Source organism: Bos taurus, chromosome X, assembly GCF_002263795.3.
Source record: "Bos taurus isolate L1 Dominette 01449 registration number 42190680 breed Hereford chromosome X, ARS-UCD2.0, whole genome shotgun sequence".
Classification (NCBI taxonomy): domain Eukaryota; kingdom Metazoa; phylum Chordata; class Mammalia; order Artiodactyla; family Bovidae; genus Bos; species Bos taurus.
Window position 1 is genome coordinate 67,699,885 of NC_037357.1, and position 26,374 is coordinate 67,726,258.

General features: G+C 37.3%; 1 protein-coding gene across 3 annotated transcripts in view; it reads right to left on the reverse strand.

The window, feature by feature from the left end:
* Nucleotides 1-26,374, reverse strand: part of LOC101903477 (uncharacterized) — a 461,195-nt gene that overhangs the window by 255,591 nt on the left and 179,230 nt on the right. For all 3 annotated transcript variants that reach the window (XM_059883702.1, XM_024988550.2, XM_024988549.2), the window contains one exon: nt 24,853-24,894. In XM_059883702.1, the coding sequence (XP_059739685.1) occupies nt 24,853-24,894 (42 nt within the window). The remainder of the gene's footprint in view (nt 1-24,852; nt 24,895-26,374) is intronic.

Genomic DNA, 26,374 nt, shown 5'->3' on the forward strand with positions numbered 1-26,374 from the left:
ACAGGAGAATTCTCTCAAACATTTAGAGTAGGGCTAATGCCTATGCGTCTAAAACTCTTTCAAAAAATTGCAGAGTAAGAAACATTTCCAAATTCATTCTATGAGGCCACCATCAGTCTGATACCAAAACCAGACAAAGACAACACAAAAAATGAAAACTACAGGCCAAAATCACTGTTGAACATAGATGCAAAAATCCTTGACAAAATTTTATCAAACAGAATTCAGCAACACATCAAAAAGCTCATACACCATGATCAAGTTGGGTTTATTCCAGAGATGAAGGGATTACTCAATATATGGAAATCGTTCTGTGTGATACACCATATTAACAAACTGAAAAATAAAACCATATGATAATCTCAATAGATGCAGGAAAAGCTTTTGTCAAAATTTAGCACCTATATATGATTCAAACTCTTCAAAAAATGGCCATCGAAAGAGCCTAACTGAACATAGTAAAGGCCGTATATGATAAGCCTACAGCAAACATCATTCTCAATGGTGAAAAATGGAAAGCATTCCCCCGAAGATAAGGAACAAGACAAGGGTGTCCCCGTTCCCCACTGTTATTCATCGTAGTTGTGGAAGTCTTAGCTATGGCAACCGAGAAGAAAAACAAATAAAATAAATCCAGATCAGAAAAGAATATGTAATGCTCTAACTATTTACAGATGACATGATACTGTACATAGAAAACCCTACACATAGTATTAGAAAATTACTAGAGCTGAACAGTGAATTTAGCAAAGTTACAGGATACAAAATCAACACACAGAAATCACTTGCATTTCTATTTACTAACAATGAAAAATTGGAAAGAACAATTAAGGAATTAATCACATTCACCATTGCAACTAAAGAATTAAATATCTAGGAATAAAGTTACCTGAGACAAAAGAACTGTACACAGAAAATTATAGTTATTCCTTGGAAGGAAAGTTATGACCAACCTAGATAGCATATTCAAAAGCAAAGACATTACTTTGCCAACAAAGGTCCGTCTAGTCAAGGTTATGGTTTTTCCAGTGGTCATGTATGGATGTGAGAGTTGGACTGTGAAGAAAGCTGAGTGCCGAGGAATTGGTGCTTTTGAACTGTGGTGTTGCAGAAGACTCTTGAGAGTCCCTTGGACTGCAAGGAGATCCAATCAGTCCATTCTAAAGGAGATCAGCCCTGGGTGTTCTTTGGAAGGAATTACGCTAAAGCTGAAACTCCAGTACTTTGGCCACCTCATGCGAAGAGTTGACTCATTGGAAAAGACTCTGATGCTGGGAGGGATTGGGGGCAGAAGGGGATGACAGAGGATGAGATGGCTGGATGGCATCAGTGACTCGATGGACGTGAGTGTGAGTGAACTCCGGGAGTTGGTGATGGACAGGGAGGCCTGGCGTGCTGCGGTTCATGGGGTCACAAAGAGTCGGACACGACTGAGCGACTGAACTGAACTGAATGAAATAAATAAAAGATGACTTAAACGGATGGTGATATATTCCATCTTCCTGGGTAGGAAGAATCAATATTGTGAAAATGACTATACTATGAAATGTAATCTACAGATTCAATGTGATCCCTATCAAATTACCAATGGCATTTTTCAAAGAACTGGAAAAAAAAAATTCACAGTTCATATGGAAACACAAAAGGCCCTGAATAGCCAAAGCAGTCATGAGAAAGAAGAGTGGAGCTGGAGGAATCAACCTTCCTGACATCATATTATACTACAAAGCTACATTGATTAAGAAAGTATGGTACTGGCACAAAAACAGAAACATAGACCAATGGAACCAGATAGAAAGCCCAGAAATAAACCCATGCACCTATGGGTACCTTATTTTTGACTAAGGAGACAAGAATACAAAATGGGGAAAAGACAGCCTCTACAATAAATGGTGCTGGGAAAACTGGACAGCTACATGTATAGGAATGAAATTAGAAGACTTCCTAACATCACACACAGAGACAAACTCAAAATGGATTAAGGACCTAAATATAAGACCAGAAACTATAACTCTAAAAAGAAAACACAGGCAGAACACTCGATGACATAAATCAAAGCAAGATCCTCTATGACCCACCTCCTAGAGTAATGGAAATAAAACCAAAAGTAAACAAGTGGGACTTGATTAAACGTAAAAGCTTTGCACAGCAAAGGAAACTATAAGCAAGGTGAAAATACAACCCTCAGAATTGGAGAAAATAATAGCAAATGAAACAACTGACAAAGGATTAATTTCCAATATATACAAGTAGCTCATACAACTCAATAAGAGAAAAACAAACAACCCAATCAAAAAGTGGGAAAAAGACCTAAACAGACATTTCTCCAAAGAAGACATTCAGATCACTAACAAACACACAAAAACATGCTCAAAATAGCTCATTATTAGAGAAATGCCAATCAAAACTACAATGAGATATCACCTCACACTAGTCAGAATGGCCATCATCAAAACGTCTACAAACAATAAATGCTGAAGAGGGTGTGGAGAAAAGGGAATGCTCTTGCAATGTTGGGGAGAATGTAAATTGATACAGCCACTATGGAAGATGGTATGGAGATTCCTTAAAAAATTAGGAATAAAATCACCATATGACCCAGCAATCCAACCCCTTGGCATATACCCTGAGGAAATCAAAATTGAAAAAGAGACATGTATCCCATTGTTCACTGCAGCACTATTCACAATAGCTAGAATATGGAAGCAACCTAGATGTCCACAAACCAATGAATGTATAAAGAAGTTGTGGTATATAGACACAATGGAATATTACTCAGACATAAAAATGAACACATCTGAGTCTGTTCTAAGGAAGTGGATGAACCTAGGACCTATTATACAGAATAAAGTAAGTCAGAAAGAGAAAGATAAATATCGTATTCTAACACATACATACAGAATCTAGGGAAAAAAATACTGAAGAATTTACTTACAGGGCAGCAGTGGAAAAACAGACATGTTGAACAGACTTGTGGACGTGGGGAGAGGGTGAGACGTATGGAAAGAGTAACATGGAAACTTACATTACCATATGGAAGACAGCCAACAGGAATGTTTTGTTGCTCAGGAAACTCAAACAGGGGCTCTGTATCAACCTAGAGGGGTGGGGCGGTGAGGGAGATGGGAGAGAGTTTCAAAAGGGAGGGGATATATGTATACTTATGGCTGATTCATATTGAGGTTTGACAGGAAACAAAAAAAAAATCTGTAAAGCAATTATCCTTCAATAATAAATACATAAATTTAAATTTTAAAAAAAGAAGAGAGAAGGGAACAAAATAAAAAAGAACACATTCAATTCAGTCCTAATAAGGTGGATGAATCTAGAGCCTATTATACAGAGTGAAATAAGTCAGAAAGAGAAAAACAAATATCTAACACACGCATATGGAAACTAATCTAGAAAGATGGCACTGATGAACTAATTTTCCAGGAAGCAATGGAGATGCAGACATAAAGAACAGACTTGTGTACACTGGGTGGGAAGGAGAGGGTGGGGCAAATTGAGAGAACAGTATGGACACATACAGATTACCATGTGTAAAATAGATAGCAAGTGGGAATTTTCAGTGTGGCATAGGGAGCTCAACCCAGTGCTCTCTGACAAACTAGAGGAATGTGATGGCATGGGAGATGGGAGGGGGGTTCAGGAGGGATGGGACATATGTATATCTGTGGCTGATTCATGTTTATGTATGGAAGAAACCAACACAATACTGTAAAACAATTATCCTCTAACAACAACAACAAAAGATAACTGCACTCTAATGTTCACTACAGCACTATTTACAATAGCCAGGACATGAAAGCAACAATTAAGTGTTTTAAAGGAATTTAATAAGTCAATTTAATGTGTAAGGGAATCTATTTCATTTCAAACTTCTTGTAAACATATGAAAAATCACGGAATAACATGTGCAAATAATAACTATTGTGTTCCGCACTATCTTTTAATATCCTGAATGTAATTTTGAAGTTATAATTTTAGCACACATTTTTAATCACACATGAAAGATACACTTTACAAAATTAGTTGGCTTCAAGAGGATTTGTTATAAAATTCCACGAAACAGTACATCTTAAGTAAAAATTCATTTTCAGTGTTTTCTTCTCATAAAGTATTCATGAATTCAGCTACCATAAGTTAATATCTACTAAAGTACAAATAGACATTTGCTTTTAAAAAATTTTTATGCTTTGTAGCAATTACTACTCTCTTTTCCCTGTGTCTTTTCACTTTAATTGTTCCTCCACCTTTATAAGTTCCCTCAAATCGTGGGTTTTCTGATTTAGGTAAAAAATATCACATCAATTTGGGCTATGAAGTAAAGCAAATACAAAACTAAAAATCTGACTAATACTTAAAAAGGTAGCTGAATCTAGCATAATTTAATGAGTAGGATTGCTAGAGATAGAGAGATAGTACACCACAGTGGCTAAAAGCACGTACTCTGAAATTAGGCTTAGTTCCAACAATAATTAGTAGTACGGCCTTGGAAGTTAATTTCTCTGTGCTCCAGAACACTATGTTTTAAAATATAAACAATTATAAGCATCTATTGCATAGAATTTTGTGAGATTAAATGAGTAAATGTATGCACAGTGATTAAAATAGTGCATGGTATGTGGTAAGAACTATATATTAGCTGTTATTATTTTTAAGTAAGAAACTATCAGTTCAGCTTTTGAAAAATATTATATATATTTGCTGCTGATTTGCTTTTTCACTGAAATCTGACATTTACTTGGAGTTACTAATTATCAAACAAAAGATGAAAATGTATTAGTTTTTTGCTCTTGTCTATTTCTTCTTCCAAATCACAAGAACTGTCAGATTATTATCCAATTGCATTTTCATATGCTTCATGTTGCACATGAAATCACTGCCTTTTTCAGTCAGAAAGATACATTATTTATGCCATAGAGCAAGACTTTGGAAAAAAATAAATTCTATGGATTAAAAATAATCACACTGTAACATTTAGGTAGGCCGTACAGGATAAAGGAGATGGGATAATGTGAATTACATAAAGTTTAAAATACCAGATACCACCTGCAAAATGCTGGTCACAAATATTCACATTTTGCCTTCTAGAAATTATGATGTATGTATAGAACTTCATGGGACTTAATAGTTTATTTTACCCTGAAATTATTATAGATAGCATTCTTTGATTGTTTAAGAACAATAACCTTCTTTCTCCTCTACAGTGACTTGTGATATATTTCAGAACAAAGCACCTGGGAAATCACAGACCCAAAGAGGGAAAATAATTTTTTAATTATGGTAGGACCTTGATGTCAGTTTCTTCCACAGTAGAATGGAATCCAGGATTCAATTCAGGCAACAAATACATCCTGCCTCTTCCTCTGCTCATTCTAACCCCAACTACAAACAAACAAGCAAAATAAACAAAAGTCTTGTCTAAATGGTATTACTGTGTCATCAGGAAACAATGTCTGTATACATTACTATGTACTTTGCAATGAGTTAACATAATATGATTTCAACTATGCTATGCTATGCTAAGTCACTTCAGTCGTGTCCGACTCTGTGTGACCCCATAGACGGCAGCCTACCAGGCTGCCCTGTCCCTGGGATTCTCCAGGCAAGAACACTGGAGTGGGTTTTCATTTCCTTCTCCAATGCATGAAAGTGAAAAGTGAAAGTGAAGTCGCTCAGTCGTGTCCGACTCTTAGCGACCCCATGGACTGCAGCCTACCAGGCTCCTCTGTCCATGGGATTTTCCAGGCAAGAGTACTGGAGTGGGGTGCCATTGCCTTTTCCGATGATTTCAACTAGATCCTTCTAAATACCTAGTATTTGAATTAATTGATTCCATGGGTAGAAATTATATTCATTATTTAACTTTAGGATTTAATGTAAATCCCCAGTGATCACAATAGTGTGGTGATAGCATAATATTGACTAATAGGTCATAAAACAGAATAGACTGGCCAGAAACAGACATTCACTTAAACAGTCACTCAATTTTTGATAGAGAAACCAAAACAATCCAATTGAAATAGAAAACTCTTAAAAAGAAAAAAAAAAAAAAAGAAAGAGAAAACTCTTCAACAACTGGTACTGAAACAAAAACTTAATATTCTTATGGAAAACACAATGATCTGTAAGTTCTATATTAAACCATACAGAAAATAATTTGAGATGGATCATAGACTGGTGCCAAATAGAAAGGAGTACGTCAAGGCTGTATATTGTCACCCTGCTTATTTAACTTATATGCAGAGTACATCATGAGAAACCCTTGGCTAGAAGAAGCACAAGCTGGAATCAAGATTGCTGGGAGAAGTATCAGTAACTGCAGACACGCAGATGACACCACCCTTATGGCAGAAAGTGAAGAAGAACTAAAGAGCCTCTTGAAGGAAGTGAAAGAGGAGAGTGAAAAAGTTGGCTTAAAGCTCAACATTCAGAAAACTAAGATAATGGCATCCAGTCCCATCACTTCATGGCAAATGGATGGAGAAACAGTGGAAACAGTGGCTGACTTTATTTTTCTGGGCTGCAAAATCACTGCACATGGCGATTGCAGCCATGAAAGTAAAAGATGCTTACTCTTTGGAAGGAAAGTTATGACTAACCTAGACAGCATATTAAAAAGCAGAGACATTACTGTGTCAGCAAAGGTCTGTCTAGTCAAGGCTATAGTTTTTCCAGTAGTCATGTATGGATATGAGAGTTGGACTACACAGAAAGCTGTATTCTTCATCAAAGAATTGCTGCTTTTGAAGTGTGGTGTTGAAAAAGACTTGAGAGTCTCTTAGACTGCAAGGAGATTCAACCAGTCCATCCTAAAGGAGATCAGTCCTGGACTGATGTTGAAGGTGAAACTCCAATACTTTGGCCACCTGATGTTCGAAGAGCTGACTCATTGGAAAAGACCATGACAGAGGATGAGATGGTTGGATGGCATCACCAACTCGATGGACATGAGTTTGGGTAAACTCCGGAAGCTAGTGATGGACAGGGAGGCCTGGCATGCTGGTTCATGGGGTTGCAAAGATTTGGACACGACTGAGTGACTGAATTGAACTAAACTGATATTTCAAAATGTCAGAAATAAAAATATAAAGTATCCAGATGAAACCATGAAAGACTAATATCCCAATTTGTGTTAGGCAAAACTTTACAAGACGTGACAAAAAGCAACAACAACAAAAAAATTACACATTGGACTTCATCTAAATTATAAACTACTTGTCACCAAAACATTCCAACAAGAAAACGAATGAAGAATTCTACATTGCTGGACTATGTTAAAGGCTAAAAGATGATGCTGTTAAAGTGCAGCACTCAATATGCCAGCAAATTTGGAAAACTCAGCAGTGGCCACAGGACTAGAAAAGGTCAGTTTTCATTTCAATCCCAAAGAAGGAGAATGTAAAAGAATGTTCAAACCTCTGTACAATTTTTCTCATTTCACATGCTCAAAAATCCTTCAAGCTAGACTTCAACAGTACTTGAACCAAGAACTTCCAGATATACAAGCTGGATTTAGAAAAGGCAGAGTAACCAGAGATGAAATTGTCAACATCCATTGGATCATAGAAAAAGCAAAGTAATTTCAGAAAAAAACATCATTTTTCTTCACTGACTATGGAAAAGCCTTTGACTGTAGGATCACAACGAACAGTGGGGAAGTCTTAAAAGGATGAGAATACTAGACCACCTTACCTTCCTCCTGAGAAACATGTATGAGGATCAAGAAGCAACAGTTAAAACCGGGCAAGGAGCAGTGGACTGGTTCAAAATTGGCAAAGGAGTACATCAAGGCTGTATACTGTCACTCTGCTTATTTAACTTCTATGCAGAGTACATCATGCAAAATGCCCAGCTGGATGGATCAGAAGCTGGAATCAAGGTTGCTGGGCGAAACATCAACAATTTGCACTTGATACCACTTTAATGGCAGAAGTGAATAGGAACTAAAGAGCCTCTTGATAAGGGTGAAAGAGGATTGTGAAAAAGCTGGCCTAAAACACATTAAAAAAAAAAAAAAAGATCATAGCATCAGGTCCCATCACTTCATGGCAAGTGAACTGGGAAACAGTGGAAACAGTGGCAGTCTTTATTTTCTTAGGTTCCAAAATCACTGAAGATGGTGACTACAACCACATAATTAAAAGATAGTTGCTCCTTAAAAGGTAAGCAATGACAAACCTAGACAGTGTATTAAAAAGAAGAGACATCACTTTGCCCACTAAGGTCCATAGAGTCAAAGCTATGGATTTTCCAGTAGTCATGCATGGATGTGAGTGTTGGACCATAAAAAGGCTAAGTGCTGAAGAATTGATGCTTTTGAATTGTGTGGAAGAAGAATCTTAAGAGTTCCATGGACAGTTAGAAGTTCAAACTAGTCAATCCTAAAGGAAATCAACTCTGAATATTCATTGAAAGGACTGATGCTGAAGCTGAGGCTCCAATATTTTGGCAACCTGATTTGAAATGCCAACTCATGTGAAAAGAACCTGATGCTGGAAAAGATTGAAGGCAAAAGGAAAAACGGGTAGCAGAGAATAAGATGGCTGGATGACATAACCGACTCAATGGATATGAGTTTGAACAAACTCCAGGAGTTAGTGAAGGACAGGGAAGGCTTGTATACTTCAGTTCATGGGGTTACAAAGAGTCGGACAGGACTTAGCAACTGAACAACACTGGAATAAATTACTCATCAATTAAACATTTTACAAACAACTGGTATCCAAGATAAAAAATGACTCCAACAAATCAAAAAGAAAAATACAAGCAATCATTTTTTTTTAAATAGGCAAAAATTTTGAGCATACACTCTACACACATAAATGCAAGGACAAAAAAACATTTGTAAATATGCTTAACATGATCACTTAATACCAAAGTGCAAATTAAATCTACAATGAGAAGTAACTACACATCCATCAGAATGACTTGAATTGAGAAGTTTGATGTGGAGTAACTGGAAATTTTGTACCTTTTTATTGTAGAGTAAAACAAAAATAACTGTTTTAGGTAAAGTTTTGGAAGTTTCTAATGAAACTAAACATATACTTTCCCCAGCAATTTCATTTGTAGGTATTTCTAAAGAGAAATGAAAACACATCTACAAATAGACCTTAAAATATTCATGGAGAACAGAGAAATTTTAGGGCAGTGAAAATATTCTATGAACTACAATGATGTACGTATGTCATGGTGGATTTGTCCAAACTCACAGAATGTACAACACCAGCAGTGAATCATGATATACACTATTGGCTTTGACTGATTATGGTGCGTCAATGTAGGTTCATCAATTGTAATAAATGTACACTCTGGTGAGGAACACTGATAAATAGGAAGGCTATGCATGCATGGAGGTAGGGAGTATATGGGAAATGTCTACCTTCCTTTTAACTTTGCTCTGACTCTAAAGCTCCTCAAAAAACCACCTAAAAAAAAAAAAAAAAAAACCTTCCATTAAATATAGTCATAACAACTTTATTCATAATAGCGTTAAATTAGGAATAACTTTGCCCTAAGAGTTTTCTATTCTCCATGAATATTTTAAGGTCTATTTGTGGACATATGTTTTCATTTATCTTTGGAAATACCTACAAATGAAGGAAGGGTTTTCTGTCAACAGAAGAAAGGATAAACTGTGGTATATTCATACAATGGAATACTACATAACAATATAATGGTAAAATCAACTGATACCAAAAGTGATATAAAGAACATTATGTTGATTGAAAAAGGCCTTCTACAAATAGCATATAATGTATAATTTCATTTATGTGAAATTCCAGAACTGTCAAAACTATTTAGAGGTGGAAAAAAATCAGAAGTGGAATTCCTTTTTGGTGAGAGGGTGAGAACTGGGGGAGAAGCATGAAGGATGATTCAGAATGAGCATGAGAGTACTTCCTGAGGTGAGGATATTATTCTATATCTTCACAAGGAGTTGTTATACGTGCATTTTATATATGTTAAAATTCACAGAATGTCTTATTTAAGATTAATTAATTTCATTTTATAATTTTTTTGATAAAACTGAGTTGAAAATTAGTATTGCAATTCATTAATGTCATGAATGCTAAGGTATTTGGGATGAAGAATACTGATTTCTACAACTTATTTTGAAATGCATGATAAAAAGATGGATTGGTGGGTAGATAGAGGGACAGACAGATGATATAGTTTAATATAGCAAATATCTGATCAGATCAGACCAGTCGCTCAGTCATGTCCGACTGTTTGCAACCCCATGAATCACAGCACGCCAGGCCTCCCTGTCCATCACCAACTCCCGAAGTTCACTCAGACTCACGTCCATCGAGTCAGTAATGCCATCCAGCCATCTCATCCTCTGTCGTCCCCTTCTCCTCCTGCCCCCAATCCCTCCCAGCATCAGAGTCTTTTCCAATGAGTCAACTCTTCGCATGAGGTGGCCAAAGTACTGGAGTTTCAGCTTTAGCATCATTCCCTCCAAAGAAATCCCAGGGCTGATCTCCTTCAGAATGGACTGGTTGGATCTCCTTGCAGTCCAAGGGACTCTCAAGAGTCTTCTCCAACACCACAGTTCAAAAGCATCAATTCTTCGGCGCTCAGCCTTCTTCACAGTCCAGCTCTCACATCCATACATGACCACAGGAAAAACCATAGCCTTGACTAGATGAACCTTTGTTGGCAAAGCAATGTCTTTGCTTTTGAATATGCTATCTACGTTGGTCATAACTTTCCTTCCAAGGAGTAAGCGTCTTTTAATTTCATGGCTGCAGTCACCATCTGTAGTGGTTTTGGAGCCCAGAAAAATAAAGTCTGACACTATTTCCACTGTTTCCCCACGTATTTCCCATGAAGTCGTGGGACTGGATACCATGATCTTCGTTTTCTGAATGTTGAGCTTTAAGCCAACTTTTTCACTCTCCACTTTCACTTTCATCAAGAGACTTTTTAGTTCCTCTTCACTTTCTGCCATAAGGGTGGTATCATCTGCATATCTGAGGTTATTGATATTTCTCCCGGCAATCTTGATTCCAGCTTGTGTTTCTTCCAGTCCAGAGTTTCTCATGATGTACTCTGCATATAAGTTAAATAAACAGGGTGACAATATACAGCCTTGACGAACTCCTTTTCCTATTTGCAACCAGTCTGTTGTTCCATGTCCAGTTCTAACTGCTGCTTCCTGACCTGCATACAAATTTCTCAAGAGGCAGATCAGGTGGTCTGGTATTCCCATCTCTTCCAGAATTTTCCACAGTTTAGTGTGATCCACACAGTCAAAGGCTTTGGCATAGTCAATAAAGCAGATGTTTTTCTGCCACTTTCTTGCCTTTTCCATGATCCAGTGGATGTTGGCAATTTGAACTCTGGTTCCTCTGCCTTTTCTAAAACCAGCTTGAACATCAGGAAGTTCACGGTTCACATATTGCTGAGGCCTGGCTTGGAGAATTTTGAGCATTACTTTACTAGCATGTGAGATGAGTGCAATTGTGCGGTAGTTTGAGCATTCTTTGGCACTGCCTTTCTTTGGGATTGGAATGAAAACGGACCTTTTCCAGTCCTGTGGCCACTGCTGAGTTTTCCAAATTTGCTGGCATATTGAGTGCAGCACTTTCACAGCATAATCTTTCAGGATTTGGAATAGCTCAACTGGAATTCCATCACCTCCACTAGCTTTGTTCGTAGTGATGCTTTCTAAGGCCCTCTTGACTTCAAATTTCAGGATGTCTGGCTCTAGGTCAGTGATCACACCATCGTGATTATCTGGGTCATGAAGATCTTTTTTGTACATTTCTTCTGTGTATTCTTTCCATCTCTTCTTAATATCTTCTGCTTCTGTTAGGTCCATACCATTTCTGTCCTTTTTCGAACTCATCTTTGCATGAAATGTTCCTGTGGTATCTCTGATTTTCTTGAAGAGATCCCTAGTCTTTCCCATTCTGTTGTTTTACTCTATTTCTTTGCATTGATCGCTAAAGAAGGCTTTCTTACCTCTTCTTGCTATTATTTGAAACTCTGCATTCAAATGTTTATATCTTTCCTTTTCTCCTTTGCTTTTCACTTCTTTTCACAGCTATTTGTAAATGGATATGGAGGTTTATTGTATAATTCTTTCAACTTTTTTATATGTTTGAAAGTTTACATAATCAAATGTTGAGGGAAAGTCTTTACAGTCACCCACTACATATATAATCTTCCCCTCCATCAATTTGCTCTTAGACTTCAGCTTTGATTATGTCTACTCCCCACTTCCTTTCCCCTCCATATCTCATTAAAATCACATTGGAATTCTTGTTATTCTTAGAATACATAAGGTATGAATCTCTCTCATACTCTTTGCCTTTTGTATTCTCTCCTTAGAACATAACCCTCCCAGATAGCCACATGGTTTAAAGCCTGATCCTTTTCCTTCTTAGGGTCTTTACTCAATTCACGTTTTCACTGAGGCAATCCCTAACATTCAGTCATGCTTCCTGGCACCTGATCCTACTTCTTCATTTTATTTTTCTCTATAACACTTATCACCGTGCAACATACTATACATTTCACTTAAATGTTTATTCAAATTCAGTGAGGATCGAGGTATGTACCTTGCTTGTTCCTAGTATATCAAACAGTGCATAACATACAATGTGTGTTCAATAAATATTCATTGAATAAGTGGATTATAGTTGTAAAAGAGCTGAGTAAGTGGTAACAATGAAACAATAGGGTCAACTATATAACTTGCAAATGCAAATACTACAGTGGGAAGAGGGGAAATGAAAGTTGCTGTAGGAAAATTACCAAAAATTTTTATTTAAATTAAATGTTACCATACTTAGTAGTTCAGTCATGTCTGACTCTTTGTGACCCCATGGACTGTAGCCCGCCAGCCTCCTCTGTCCATGGGGATCATCCAGGAAAGAATACTGGAGTAGCTTGCCATGCCCTCCTCCAGGGGATCTTCCCAACTCAGGTGTAAAATACTTTGAAAAGTGTTTATACGTAGTAAATATTATTAAAATAATATTGTATATTCTACTGTTTCTAGAAAAACATTTAATCCTGATTCATTGACTATACTAAAGCCTTTGACTGTGTGGATCATAAAAAAACGGCAGAAAATTTTAAAGGGATAGGAATACCAGACCGCCTTACCTGCTTCCTGAGAAACCTATGTGCAGGTCAAAAAGCAACAGTTACAACTGGACATGGAACAATGAACTGGTACAAAATTGGGAAAGGACTACGTCAAGGCTGTATATTGTCACCCTGAATCTTAAACTTATATGCAGAATACATCATGTTAAATGCTGGGCTGGATGAAACACAAGCTGGAATCAAGACTGTTGGGAGAAATATCAGTAACCTCAGATATGCAGATGATGTCACCCTAATGGCAGAAAGCAGAAAGGAACTAAAGAGCCTCTTGATGAAGGTGGAAGAGGAGAGAGAAAAAGCAGGCTTAAAACTCAACATTCAAAAAAACTAAATTCTTGGCTTCTGGGCCTATCACTTCATGGCAAATAGGTGGGGAATCAATGGAAACAGTGAGAGACTTTATTTTCCTGGGATCCAAACTCACTGTGGACCATAACTGCAGCCATGAAATTAAAAGACATTTGCTCCTTGGAAGAAAAGCTATGATCAACCTAGACAGCATATTAAAAAGCAGAGATATTACTTTGCCACCAAGGGTCTGTCTAGTCAAAGCTATGGTTTTTCCAGTAGTCATGTGCAGATGTGAGAGTTGGACCATGAGGAAGACTGAGCACCAAAGAATTGATGCTTTCAAATGTGGTGCTGGGAAGACTTGTGAGAATTCCTTGGGCAGCAAGGAGATCAAACCAATCAATCCTAAAGGAAATCAACCCTGAATATTCACTGGAAGGACTGATGCTGAAGCTCCAATACTTTAGTCACCTAATGCAAAGAGCTGATTCATTGGAAAAGACCCTGATGCTGGGAAAGATTGAGAGCAAGATGAGAAGGGTGCGGTAGATGATGAGATTGCTGGATGGCATCACTGACTCAATGACATGAGTTTGACCAAACTCCAGGATTTAGTAAAGGACAGGAAAGTCTTGTGTGCTGCAGTTCATGGAGTCACAGAGTAGGACACAACTAAGCAACTGCACAAGAACAACCATGTTCTTCAAATCTATGATTATTTCCCATATTTCACATAAGTACTTTATTTTCAGTTCCCATATGAACAGTGAGAGAGGAAAATTGAGCAAGAGAAAATGAAAATGGTTAGAAAGTGAAAATCTGTGTGATAACAAAAAAATAAAATGTAAGGGGGGCAAGGTAAATACTTATAGAAAACAGAGTCAGAAAGAAAACATTAGGTAACATATTGAAAGTTTATTAAAACATTATTAAGAAAAATATTTAAACATTTACCTGTACTTAAGAAGCAATATCTATTACAGATCTCAAAGTTGTTTCATCTGTACAAAATACTTTTCCTACAGCCTTCTAGTTAACAAAATCAAGAAGAATGTAATAAAATAGTATGTTTGACATAATCCTATTTCATGATTTCTGAAAAAGACTAATCTCAAATACAAAACCTCCTCTGAGCTGATCATGAGAAAGATGCATGGTAACTTACAGCAGACACAGAATACAGTCGTTTCATTTTCAACAATACCTTTGATGACTCCTAGTTTGTTACTGAAGTTGAACTCAGTTTATAGGTAACTAAACTTAAAAAAAAAAATGCTTCAAGAGAAAAGTCTCTTGTCCCTAGGAAAAACTGGCAAGCAGCCTGCTTTTCTCATCTTCTTCTCTAGTTTTTCCCTTTATGGACTCAATGTTCTCATGCTTTATTTCAACTTGGCTTCACCAAAAGTCTATTTTTCAAAAGGATACCCAAAACTTTCTTGCACTTAAAAGAAAATTGTGAACTTGTTTAACATTTTATATACCACAGGGACATTTTCATTCTGAAAAGGAACACATTGTAAAGCCAAATAAATTACATTTAAACATCAGCAAACAGTAAATGGAGGTAATTTTTAAGGCAGAATGCTCTTCTCTTGTGCCATATGTTAAAAATGGGAATTAGTATTCCACTTTTGGCATGAAACAACTGCCAAGCAGCAAACAAAATACAAAAGCTAAAAAACTACTCCTAAATATTTACAATTTTATGACTGAACCTCTTAAACATCCTTCAAACGAATATCAGACTGATATAGAAAGGAAGAAATATAATTAATTAATTATAATTGTTTCAGCAATATCTGAAATACTTCAGGCACTCTGTAATTCTAGAGACTACTATCATGTTTTTTTATAAACAAACACAAACACAGATACCCAAGGAAGTAGGTGTAGGCACAAAGTTTCTTTCACTGGGACTTAATGAGGAAAAAACATTTCCCAAAGAGTTGAGTTTTACAACGATGAATTTCTTTCTGCTAATATTTGACACATATAAATTCATATAACTTTGACTTATTAAGTATATTAAGGCCTCTTCTCTTAAAAATACCAAAGAATAGTGGTAGTCTCTGCCAAAAGAAAATGGCACACAAATAAATTATTCTTCAGAGGAAGAATATTCCAAATCAGACGGAGAAGGCAATGGCACCCCACCCCAGTACTCTTGCCTGGAAAATTCCATGGATGGAGGATCTTGGAGGGCTACAGTCCATGGGGTCACTAAGAGTCAGACACGATTGAGTGACTTCACTTTCACTTTTCATTTTCATGTATTGGAGAAGGAAATGGCAACCCACTCCAGTGTTCCTGCCTTGAGAATCCCAGGGACTGGGGAGCCTGGTGGGCTGCCATCTATGTATGGGGTCACACAGAGTCGGACATGATTGAAGTTCCTTAGCATCATCAGCAGCAGCATTCCAAATCAGAAATGTGAATAAAGCAACTATTTTTTGTTTATGTTTAACAATATGTTGAAATAAAGATGCTTATATTTGCCCATTATAATTATACATTTTCAATTAATTTATAGGTTTTTGCCTCACATTTTAGAATATTATATTCTGTAAGAAATATTTAATTTTTCCTGACTTCATCCAATTTAAACTGTGTGTATGCATGCGTACTCAGTTGAGTTAAAGTCTTTGCAATCCTATGGACTGTAGTACACCAGGCTCCTTGGTCTAAGGGATTCTCCAGGAAAGAATACTGGAGTGGGTTGCCATTTCTTCCTCAGGGGATCTTCCTGGCCCAGGGATAAAACTTGTGCCTCCTACACTGGCAGGCACACTCTTTACCACTGAGCTACCTGGAAAACTTAAATTGTGTGACAAAACTATAAAGAAAACTTTAAACATTCAATAAACACACACACACACATATATACATATATATAGTGTGTATATATATATATATATATATATATATATTTATACATTTCTGCAGTGTACTAAACAAAATATAATTATTGGGTGTTCTAGGAGGCAGTCCTAAGATGGCGGAGGAATAGGACGGGGAGACCACATTCTTCCCCACAAATTCATCAAAAGAACATTTAAATGCCGAGTAAATTCCACAAAACAACTTCTGAATGCTGGCAGAGGACATCAGGCACCCAGAAAAGCAGCCCATTGTCTTCGAAAGGAGGTAGGAAAAATATAAAAGACAAAAAAAGAGACAAAAGAGGGAGGGACGGAGCTCCGTCCCAGGAAGGGAGTCTTAAAAAGAGAGGTTTCCAAACACCAGGAAACACTCTCACTGCCGAGTCTGTGGCGAGCCTTGAAAGCACAGAGGGCAACATAATAGGGAGGGAAAATAAGTAAATAATTAAAACCCACAGATTACGAGCCCAATGGTAACTCCCCCAGAGGAGAAGCAGCACAGACGCCTACACCTGCCACTAGCAAGCGGGGGCTGGGCAGGGAGGCGCGGGCTGCATTGCTTAGAGTAAGGATCGGGCCTGAATGCCCCAAGGCTAATCAGAGCGAACTAATTTGGGCTAGCAAACCAGACTGTGGGATAGCTACCACGTGAAAAGCCCTAAGACACCACCACGTCCGCACACAGAACAAAGGGCTGAACAGAACCAGTCGGCTGCAGACCATCCCCCTCTGGAGACAGGCAACCAGAGCCGGAAGGGGGCAATCGCAGCCCCAGAGAGACATTATCTACCTAACTGCAAGCAGGATTCTTTGCTAACTAAGACTTCTTGGGGTTCTGGACAGTCATCTGCCTGAGAAGGTGTGCCAGTTGTACACCCAGAAAACCGAGCAGCAGGGATGGGAGAGGCAATAAGTCGCAGTGACTGCGCTCACCAAACACCTCATCACCCTAGCTCCTTAGAGCTGGGAAGTGCACAAAACGGAGGCCCAATGGAGTCTGTGCCTATGAGGACTACCTGAGTGCCTGAACTTGAGAGGCTTAGACCTGGGAGGTGCATGAAGCCCAGGGCCGGCCTCGGACAGTTACCGCGGGAGCAACCTAGAGCCTGAACTGTGTGGGCAGGGAGGGTGCATGCACCGTGAGCGGGGGCAGGCCCAGTGTGGCTGAGACACTGCGAGCACACGCCAGTGTAATTTGTTTGCAGCGTCCCTCTCTCCCCACAGTGCAACTAAACAAGTGAGCCTAAAAAAATAAAAAAAGTGTCCACCATAGCACCCCTTGTGTCAGGGCAGAAATCAGAAACTGAAGAGATCAGCAAACAGAAGAAGGTAAAACTGAGGGAACCGCCTTGGAAGTGACAGGTGCAATAGATTATAACCCTGTAGTTAGTACCGACTACATAGGAAGGGGCCTATAGATCTTGAGAAATATAAGCCAGACCAAGGAACTATCTGAAAATGAACTGACCCCACACTGCCCACACCACCACCAGAGAAAGTCCTAGATATATTTTTACTATTTTTATGATCATTCTTTTTTTCTTTTTTTTAAACTTTTTTTAAAAATTTTAAGTTCCCGATTACTCCTTTAATTTTCATTTTTATAATCTACTATTACTTTTCAAAAAAAGTTTTTTAAAGCAAACTTCATATATATATATATATATATATATATATAATAATTTCTGTGCCTTTTTTTTTTCTTTTTTTTAATACTGTATTTTTGAAAATCCAACCTATACTCTAGAATTTTAATATTTGCTTTTTGGTATTTGTTATCAATTTTGTACCTTTAAGAACACAATCTTCAGTACCCATTTTTACTTGGGAGAGAGATTACTGGCCTGACTGCTCTCTCCCTCTTTGGACTCTCTTTTTCTCCAACAGGTCGCCTCTGTCTCCTCCCTCCCCCTTCTCTTCTATACCAAACTCTTTGAATCTCTGTGTGTTCCAGATGGTGGAGAACACTTAGGGAACTGATTACTGGCTGGATCTGTCTCTCTCCTTTTCATTCCCCCCTTTTATCCTCCTGGCAACCTCTGTGTCCTTCCTCCCTCTTCTCTTCTCTGTATAACTCCATGAACATCTCTGAGTGGTCCAGACTGTGGAGAGCACATAATGAAGTGACTACTTTCTCTCTCCTCTTTTGATTCCACTTCATCTCATTTGGGTAACCTCTAACTCCCTCCTTCCTCTTCTCTTCTGCATGTAACTCTGAACCTCTCTGAGTGTTCCTCACTGTGGAGAAACTTTACATTTTTAACCTAGATGTTTTATCAATGGTGCTATATATAAGGAGAAGTCTTGAGACTACTGTAAAAATAAGGCTGAAAACCAGAAGCAGGAGACTTAAGTCCAAATCCTGAGAATATCAGAGAACTCCTGACTCCAGGGAACATTAATTGATAGAAGCTGATCAAATGCCTCCATACCTACACTGAAACCAAGCACCACCTAAGGGCCAACAAGTTCCAGAGCAAGACATACCACGCAAATTCTTCAGCAACACAGCCCTGAGCTTAAACATACAGGTTCCCGAAAGTTACTTCAAAACCATTGACATCTCATAACTTGTTACTAGACACTTCATTGCACTCCAGAAAGAAGAAATCCAGCTCCACCCAACAGAACACGAACACAAGCTTCCCTAAAAAAGAAACCTTGACAAGCCACCAATAAAACCCCACCCATAGCAAGGAAACTCCATAATAAAGAGAATTCCACAAATTGCCAGAATACAGAAAGCCACTCCAAATTCAGCAATATAAACAAGATGAAGAGACAGAGGAATACCCAACAGGTAAAGGAACAGGATAAATGCCCACCAAACCAAACCAAAGAGGAAGAGATAGGGAATCTACATGATAAAGAATTAGGAATAATGATAGTGAAAATGAACCAAATCTTGAAATAAAAATGGAATCACAGAAAAATAGCCTGGAGACAAGGATTGAGAAGATGCAAGAAAGGTTTAACAAGGACCAAGAAGAAATAAAAAAGAGTCAAGATATAATGAATGATGCAATAAATGAGATAAAAAAAAAAAAAACACTTTGGAGGCAACAAATAGCAGAATAACAGAGGCAGAAGATAGGATTAGTGGAGTAGAAGATAGAATGGTAGAAAAAAAATGAATCAGAGAGGAAAAAAGAAAAATGAATTAAAAGAAATGAGGACAATCTCAGAGATCTCCAGGACAGTGTTAAACACTCCAACATTAGAATCATAGGAGTCCCAGAAGAAGAAGACAGAAAGAAAGACCATGAGAAAATACTTGAGGAGATAATAGTTGAAAACTTCCCTAAAATGGGGAAGGAAATAATCACCAAAGTCCAAGAAACCCAGAGAGTCCCAAACAGGATAAACCCAAGGTAAAACACCCCAAGACACATATTAATCAAATTAACAAAGATCAAACACAAAGAACAAATATTAAAAGCTGCAAGGGAAAAACAACAACTAACACAAAAGAGGATCCCCATAAGGATAACAGCTGATCTTTCAATAGAAACTCTTCAGGCCAGGAGGGAATGGCAAGACATACTTAAATGATTAAAGGAAATAACCTACAGCCCAGATTACTGTACCCAGCAAAGATCTCATTCAAATATAAAGGAGAAATCAAAAGCTGAGAGAATTCAGCACCACCAAACCAGCTCTCCAACAAATGCTAAAGGATAATCTCTAGACAGGAGACAAAAAAAAACGGTGTATAAATTTGAACCCAAAACAATAAAGTAAATGGCAAAGGGATCATACTTATCAATAATTACCTTAAATGTAAATGGGTTGAATGTCCCAACCAAAAGATAAAGACTGGCTGAATGGATACAAAAACAAGACCCCTATATATGTTGTCTACAAGAGACCCACTTCAAATCAGGGGACACATACAGACTGAAAGTGAAGGGCTGGAAAAAGATATTCTGTGGAAACAGAGATCACAAGAAAGCAGGAGTAGCAATACTCATATCAGATAAAATCGACTTTAAAACAAAGGCTGTGAAAAAATACAAAGAAGGACGCTACATAAGGATAAAATGATCAATCCAAGAAGAAGATATAACAATTATAAATATATATGCAGCCAACATAGGAGCACTGCCATATGTAAGACAAATGCTAACAAGTATGAAAGGGGAATTTAAAAATAACACAATAATAGTGGGAGGCTTTAATACCCCACTCACACCTATGGATAGATCAACTAAACAGAAAATTTACAAAGAAACACAAACTTTAAATGATACAATAGACCAGTTAGACCTAATTGATATCTATAGGACATTTCATCCCAAAACAATGAATTTTACCTTATTCTCAAGCACACACGGGACCTTCTCCAGGACAGATAACATTCTGGGCCATAAACCTAGCCTTAGTAAATTCAAAAAAATTGAAATAATTCCAAGCATCTTTTCTGACCACAATGCAGTAAGATTAGATTTCAATTACAGGTGAAACACTATTAAAAATTCCAACATATGGAGGCTGAACAACACACTGCTGAATAAACAACACATCACAGAAGAAATAAAAAAAGAAATCAAAATATGCATATAAACAAATGAAAATGAAAACACAACAACTCAAAACCTATGGGACACTGTAAAAGCAGTGCTAAGGGGAAAGTTCATAGAAATACAGGCATACCTCAAGAAACAAGAAAAAAGTCAAATAAATAACCTAACTCTATACCTAAAGCAAATAGAAAAGGAAGAAATGAAGAACCCCAGGGTTAGTAGAAGGAAATAAATCTTAAAAATTAGGGCAGAAATAAGATGCAAAACAAACAAAGGAGACCATAAATCAAAAATCAACAAAGCCAAAAGTTGGTTTTTTGAAAAGATAAATAAAATTGACAAACCATTAGCCAGACTCATCAAGAAACAAAGGAATAAAAATGAAATCAATAAAATTAGAAATGAAAACGGAGAGATCACAAAAGACAACACAGAAATACAACAGACAACACAGAAATACAACAGACAACAGAAATACGAAGGGTCATAAGAGACTACTATCACCCTTTATATGCCAATAAAATAGACAATGTGGAATAAATGGACAAATTCTTAGAAAAGTACAACTTTCCAAAACTGGACCAGGAAGAAATAGAAAATCTTAACAGACCCATCACAAGCACGGAAATTGAAACTGTAATCAGATCTACCAGCAAACAAAAGCCCAGGTCCAGACGGCTTCACAGCTGAATTCTAACAAAAATTTAGAGAAGAACTAACACCTATCCTGCTCAAACTCTTCCAGAAAATTGCAAAGGAAGGTAAACTTCCAAACTCATTCTATGAGGCCACCATCACCCTAATACCAAAACCTGACAAAGATGTCACAAAAAAAGAAAACTACAGGCCAATATCACTGATGAACATAGATGCAAAAATCCTTAACAAAATGCTAGCAATCAGAATCCAACAATGCATTAAAAAGATCATACACGACGACCAAGTGGGCTTTATCCCAGGAGTGCAAGTATTCTTCAATATCAATCAATGTAATATACCACATTAACAAATTGAAAAATAAAAGACATATGATTATCTCAATAGATGCAGAGAAAGCCTTTGACAAAATTCAACATCCATTTATGATAAAAACTCTCCAGAAAGCAGGAATAGAAGGAACATACCTCAACAAAATAAAAGCTATATATGACAAACCCAAAGGAAACATTATCTTCAATGGTGAAATATTGAAAGCATTTCCGCTAAAGTCAGAAACAAGACAAGGGTACTCAGTTTCACCAGTACTATTCAACATAGTTTTGGAAGTTTTGGCCACAGCAATCAGAGCAGAAAAACAAATAAAAGGAATCCAAATTGGAAAAGAAGAAGTAAAACTCTCACTGTTTGCAGTTGACATGATCCTCTACATAGAAAACCCTAAAGACTCCACCAGAAAATTACTAGAGCTAATCAATGAATATAGTAAACTTGCAGGATATAAAAGCAACACAGAGAAATCCCTTGCATTCTTATACACCAATAATGAGAAAATAGAGAAATTAAGGAAACAATCCCATTCACCATTGCAACAAAAAGAATAAAATACTTAGGTATATATCTACCTAAATAAACTAAATACCTATATACAGAAAGCTATAAAACACTGGTGAAAGAAATCAAAGAGGACACTAATAGATGGAAAAATATACCATGTTCATGGATCAGAAGAATCAATATAGTGAAAATGAGTATACTACCTAAAGAGAACTATAGATGCAATGCAATTCCTAACAAGCTACCAACGGTATTTTTCACAGAGCTAGAACATATAATTTAACAATTTGTATGGAAATACATAAAACCTCGAATAGCCAAAGCAATCTTGACAAAGAAGAATGGAACTGGAGGAATCAACCTACCTGACTTCAGGCTCTACTACAAAGCCACAGTCATCAAGACAGTATGGTACTGGCACAAAGACAGACATATAGATCAATGAAACAAAATAGAAAGCCCAGAGATAAACCCATGCACCTATGGACACCTTATCTTTGACAAAGGAGGCAAGAATATACAATGGAGAAAATGCAGTCTCTTTAACAAGTGGTGCTGAGAAAACTCGTCAACCACTTGTAAAAGAATGAAACTAGAACACTTTCTAACACCATATACCAAAATAAACTCAAAATGGATTAAAGATCTAAACATAAGACCAGAAACTATAAAACTCTTAGAGGAGAACACAGGCAAAACTCTCCGACATAAATCACAGCATGATCCTCTATGACCCACCCCCCAGAATGTTGGAAATAAAAGCAAATATAAAAAAATTGGAACTAATTAAAATTAAAAGCTTCTGCACAACAAAATAAACTATAAGCAAGGTGAAAAGACAGCCTTCAGAATGGGAGCAAATAATAGCAAATGAAGCAACTGACAAACAACTAATATCAAAAATATACAAGCAACTCCTACAGCTCAATTCCAGAAAAATATACTACCCAATCAAAAAATGGGCCAAATAACTAGACATTTCTCCAAAGAAGACATATGGATGGCTAACAAACACATGAATAGATACTCAACATCACTCATTATCAGAAAAAAGCAAATCAAAACCACAATGAGATACCATTTCACGCCAATCAGAATGGCTGCGATCCAAAAGTCTACAAGCAATAAATGCTGGAGAGGATGTGGAGAAAAGGGAACCCTCTTACACTGTTGGTGGGAATGCAAACTAGGACAGTCACTATGGAGAACAGTGTGAAGATTCTTTAAAAAACTAGAAATAGAACTGCCATACGACCCAGCAATCCCACTGCTGGGCATACACACTGAGGAAACCAGAACTGAAAGAGACACATGTACCCCAATGTTCATCGAAGCACTGTTTATAATAGCCAGGACATGGAAGCAACCAAGATGTCCATCGGGGATGAATGGATAAGAAAGCTGTGGTATATATACACAATGGAATATTACTCAGCCATTAAAAGAATACATTTGAATCAGTTCTAATGAGGTGGTTGTAACTGGAGCCAATTATACAGAGTGAAGTAACCCAGAAAGAAAAACACCAATACAGTATACTAACACATATATATGGAATTTAGAAAGATGGTAATGATAATGCTGTATGCGAGACAGCAAAAGAGACACAGATGTATAGAACAGTCTTATGGACTCTGTGGGAGAGGGAGGTGGGGGATGATTTGGGAGAATGGTATTGAAACATGTATAATATCATATAAGAAACGAATTTCCAGTTCAGGTTTGATGCAGGATACAGGATGCTTGGGGCTGGGGCACTGGGATGACCCAGAGGGATGGTATGGGGAAGGAGGTGGGAGGGGTGTTCAGGATTGTGAACATGTGTACACCCGTGGTGGATTCATGTTGATGTATAGCAAAACCAATACAATATTGTAAAGTAATTAGCCTCTAATTAAAATAAATAAATTGAAAAAAATATTGGGTATTCTGATATAAGGAAAGTTATAACCAAACTAGATAGCATATTGAAAAGCAGAGGCATACTTTGCCAACAAAGGTCCTTCTAGTCAAGGATATGTTTTTCCAGTGGTCATGTATGGATGTGAGAGTTGGACTGTGAAGAAAGCTGAGTTCCGAAGAATTGATGTTTTTGAACTGTGGTGTTGGAGAAGACTCTTGAGAGTCCCTTGGACTGCAAGGAGATCCAACCTGTCCATTCTAAAGGAGATCAGCCCTGGGTGTTCTTTGGAAGGAATGATGCTAAAGCTGAAACTCCAGTACTTAGGCCACCTCATGCACAGAGCTGACTCATTCGAAAAGACCTGATGCTGGGAGGGATTTGGTGCAGGAGGAAAAGTGGATGACACAGGATGAGATAGCTGGATGGCATCACTAACTCGATGGACGTGAGTTTGAGTGAACTCCGGGAGTTGGTGATGGACAGCAAAGCCTGGTGTGCTGCGATTCATGGGGTCACAATGAGTCGGACATGACTGAGCAACTGAACTGAACTGAACTGAATATTAAAAAGAATATAGTATATGTGAAATATTTTATTTTAGAAAACAAAATCTTGGGAGGCCACTTACCACATCTATCATATCAGATTCCATTTCATGGCTGAGATCAGACTACAAGAAAAATAAATCAAAAGTTAGTATATAACTGTTGACATAAAAACTGTTATTTATTTATTTTTGAGGGCATGGAATAAATATTAAATAGTAATAATGCTAGTGTGTTTCAAATGATATATTCATTTATAAGATATAAAAAGGCATCCTCCAAAATCCTAGGGACTTGCACCAATCTGAGAGGTATCTGTCTTGCAACAGATGAATTTTATCTATTTATGTTTATTGTGATATGATACATTTTGACCTATTCTACAATTTTATCTTTCATATACCATACATTTTTATTGGCCCATTTATTTCATCTTCCCTGCACTCTATTAAAACATGTTTTCTTCATTTTCTTTGTTTCCTACTCTACTGGTCAAGACATTATACCTTTTATATGTCCTTCTAACCTAAATTTTTTAATATGCATAACAATCTGTTTACTCAAAATCTATATCCTCCTTGGATCAATACAATAGCCTTAAACCTCTTATATTGCAATCTCTTCAGTCTTTTTTGTTATCACTGTCCAAGATTTAATTTCCATTTTTTCTTCAAATGACAAATGACAAGTTTCACTTAACTGCCAAAGCTGTTAAAAATAAATGACATATTTAATGGTTTTCCTGACCACCACAGTTTCTTTTAAGAAATTTATTTATTTTACAACAAATGACATACAACTGCATCAGTATCATAAATATATACCAGATGTTGTTTTTGTTTATGTATATACCTCTATAATCACAAAATGAGTAAGAATACAGTAACTTTCTAGTAACTTATAAGGTATTTTCATGTTCCTTCCTAGTCTATACCACCAGTAGTAAACAATATTCTATCTCAAAGTCAATTTTTTTCTGCTTTGAACCTCATACAAATGAAAATGTACTTTTATATAAAAAACAAAGCCTTTGTCTGAGGCTTTTGTTTTTTCCAGCCAGGCCTTCTCAGGTTGCACCAGAGGTAAAAAACCTGCCTGCCAATGCAGGAGACATAAGAAAGGCAGGTTTGATCCCTGGGTTCAGAAGATCCCGTGAAGTAGGGAAATGCAACCCACTCCAGTATGCTTGGAGAATCCCCACCGAGTCTCAAAGAGTTGGACAGCTAAAGCATCGTAGCACATAGGCATGCTTACTATCTCTAAGAGTCATTCAGGTTGTTGAACACTGCTTAGCTTCAGTTATACATGAGGCATCTTTCCTTATCTTCACAATTTTAATCTCTGTTTCTTCATATATAAAGTATAACTCATAAAAACACTTCAGTTCACTTCAGTTGCTCAGCCGTGTCCGACTCTTTGCGACCCTATGAATTGCAGCATGCCAGGCCTCCCTGTACATCACCAACTCCTAGAGTTCACTCAAATTCATGTCCATTGAATTGGTGACGCCATCCAGCCATCTCATCCTCTGTCATCCCCTTTACCTCCTGCCCCCAATCTCTTCCAGCCTCAGAGTCTTTTCCATGAGTCAACTCTTCTCATGAG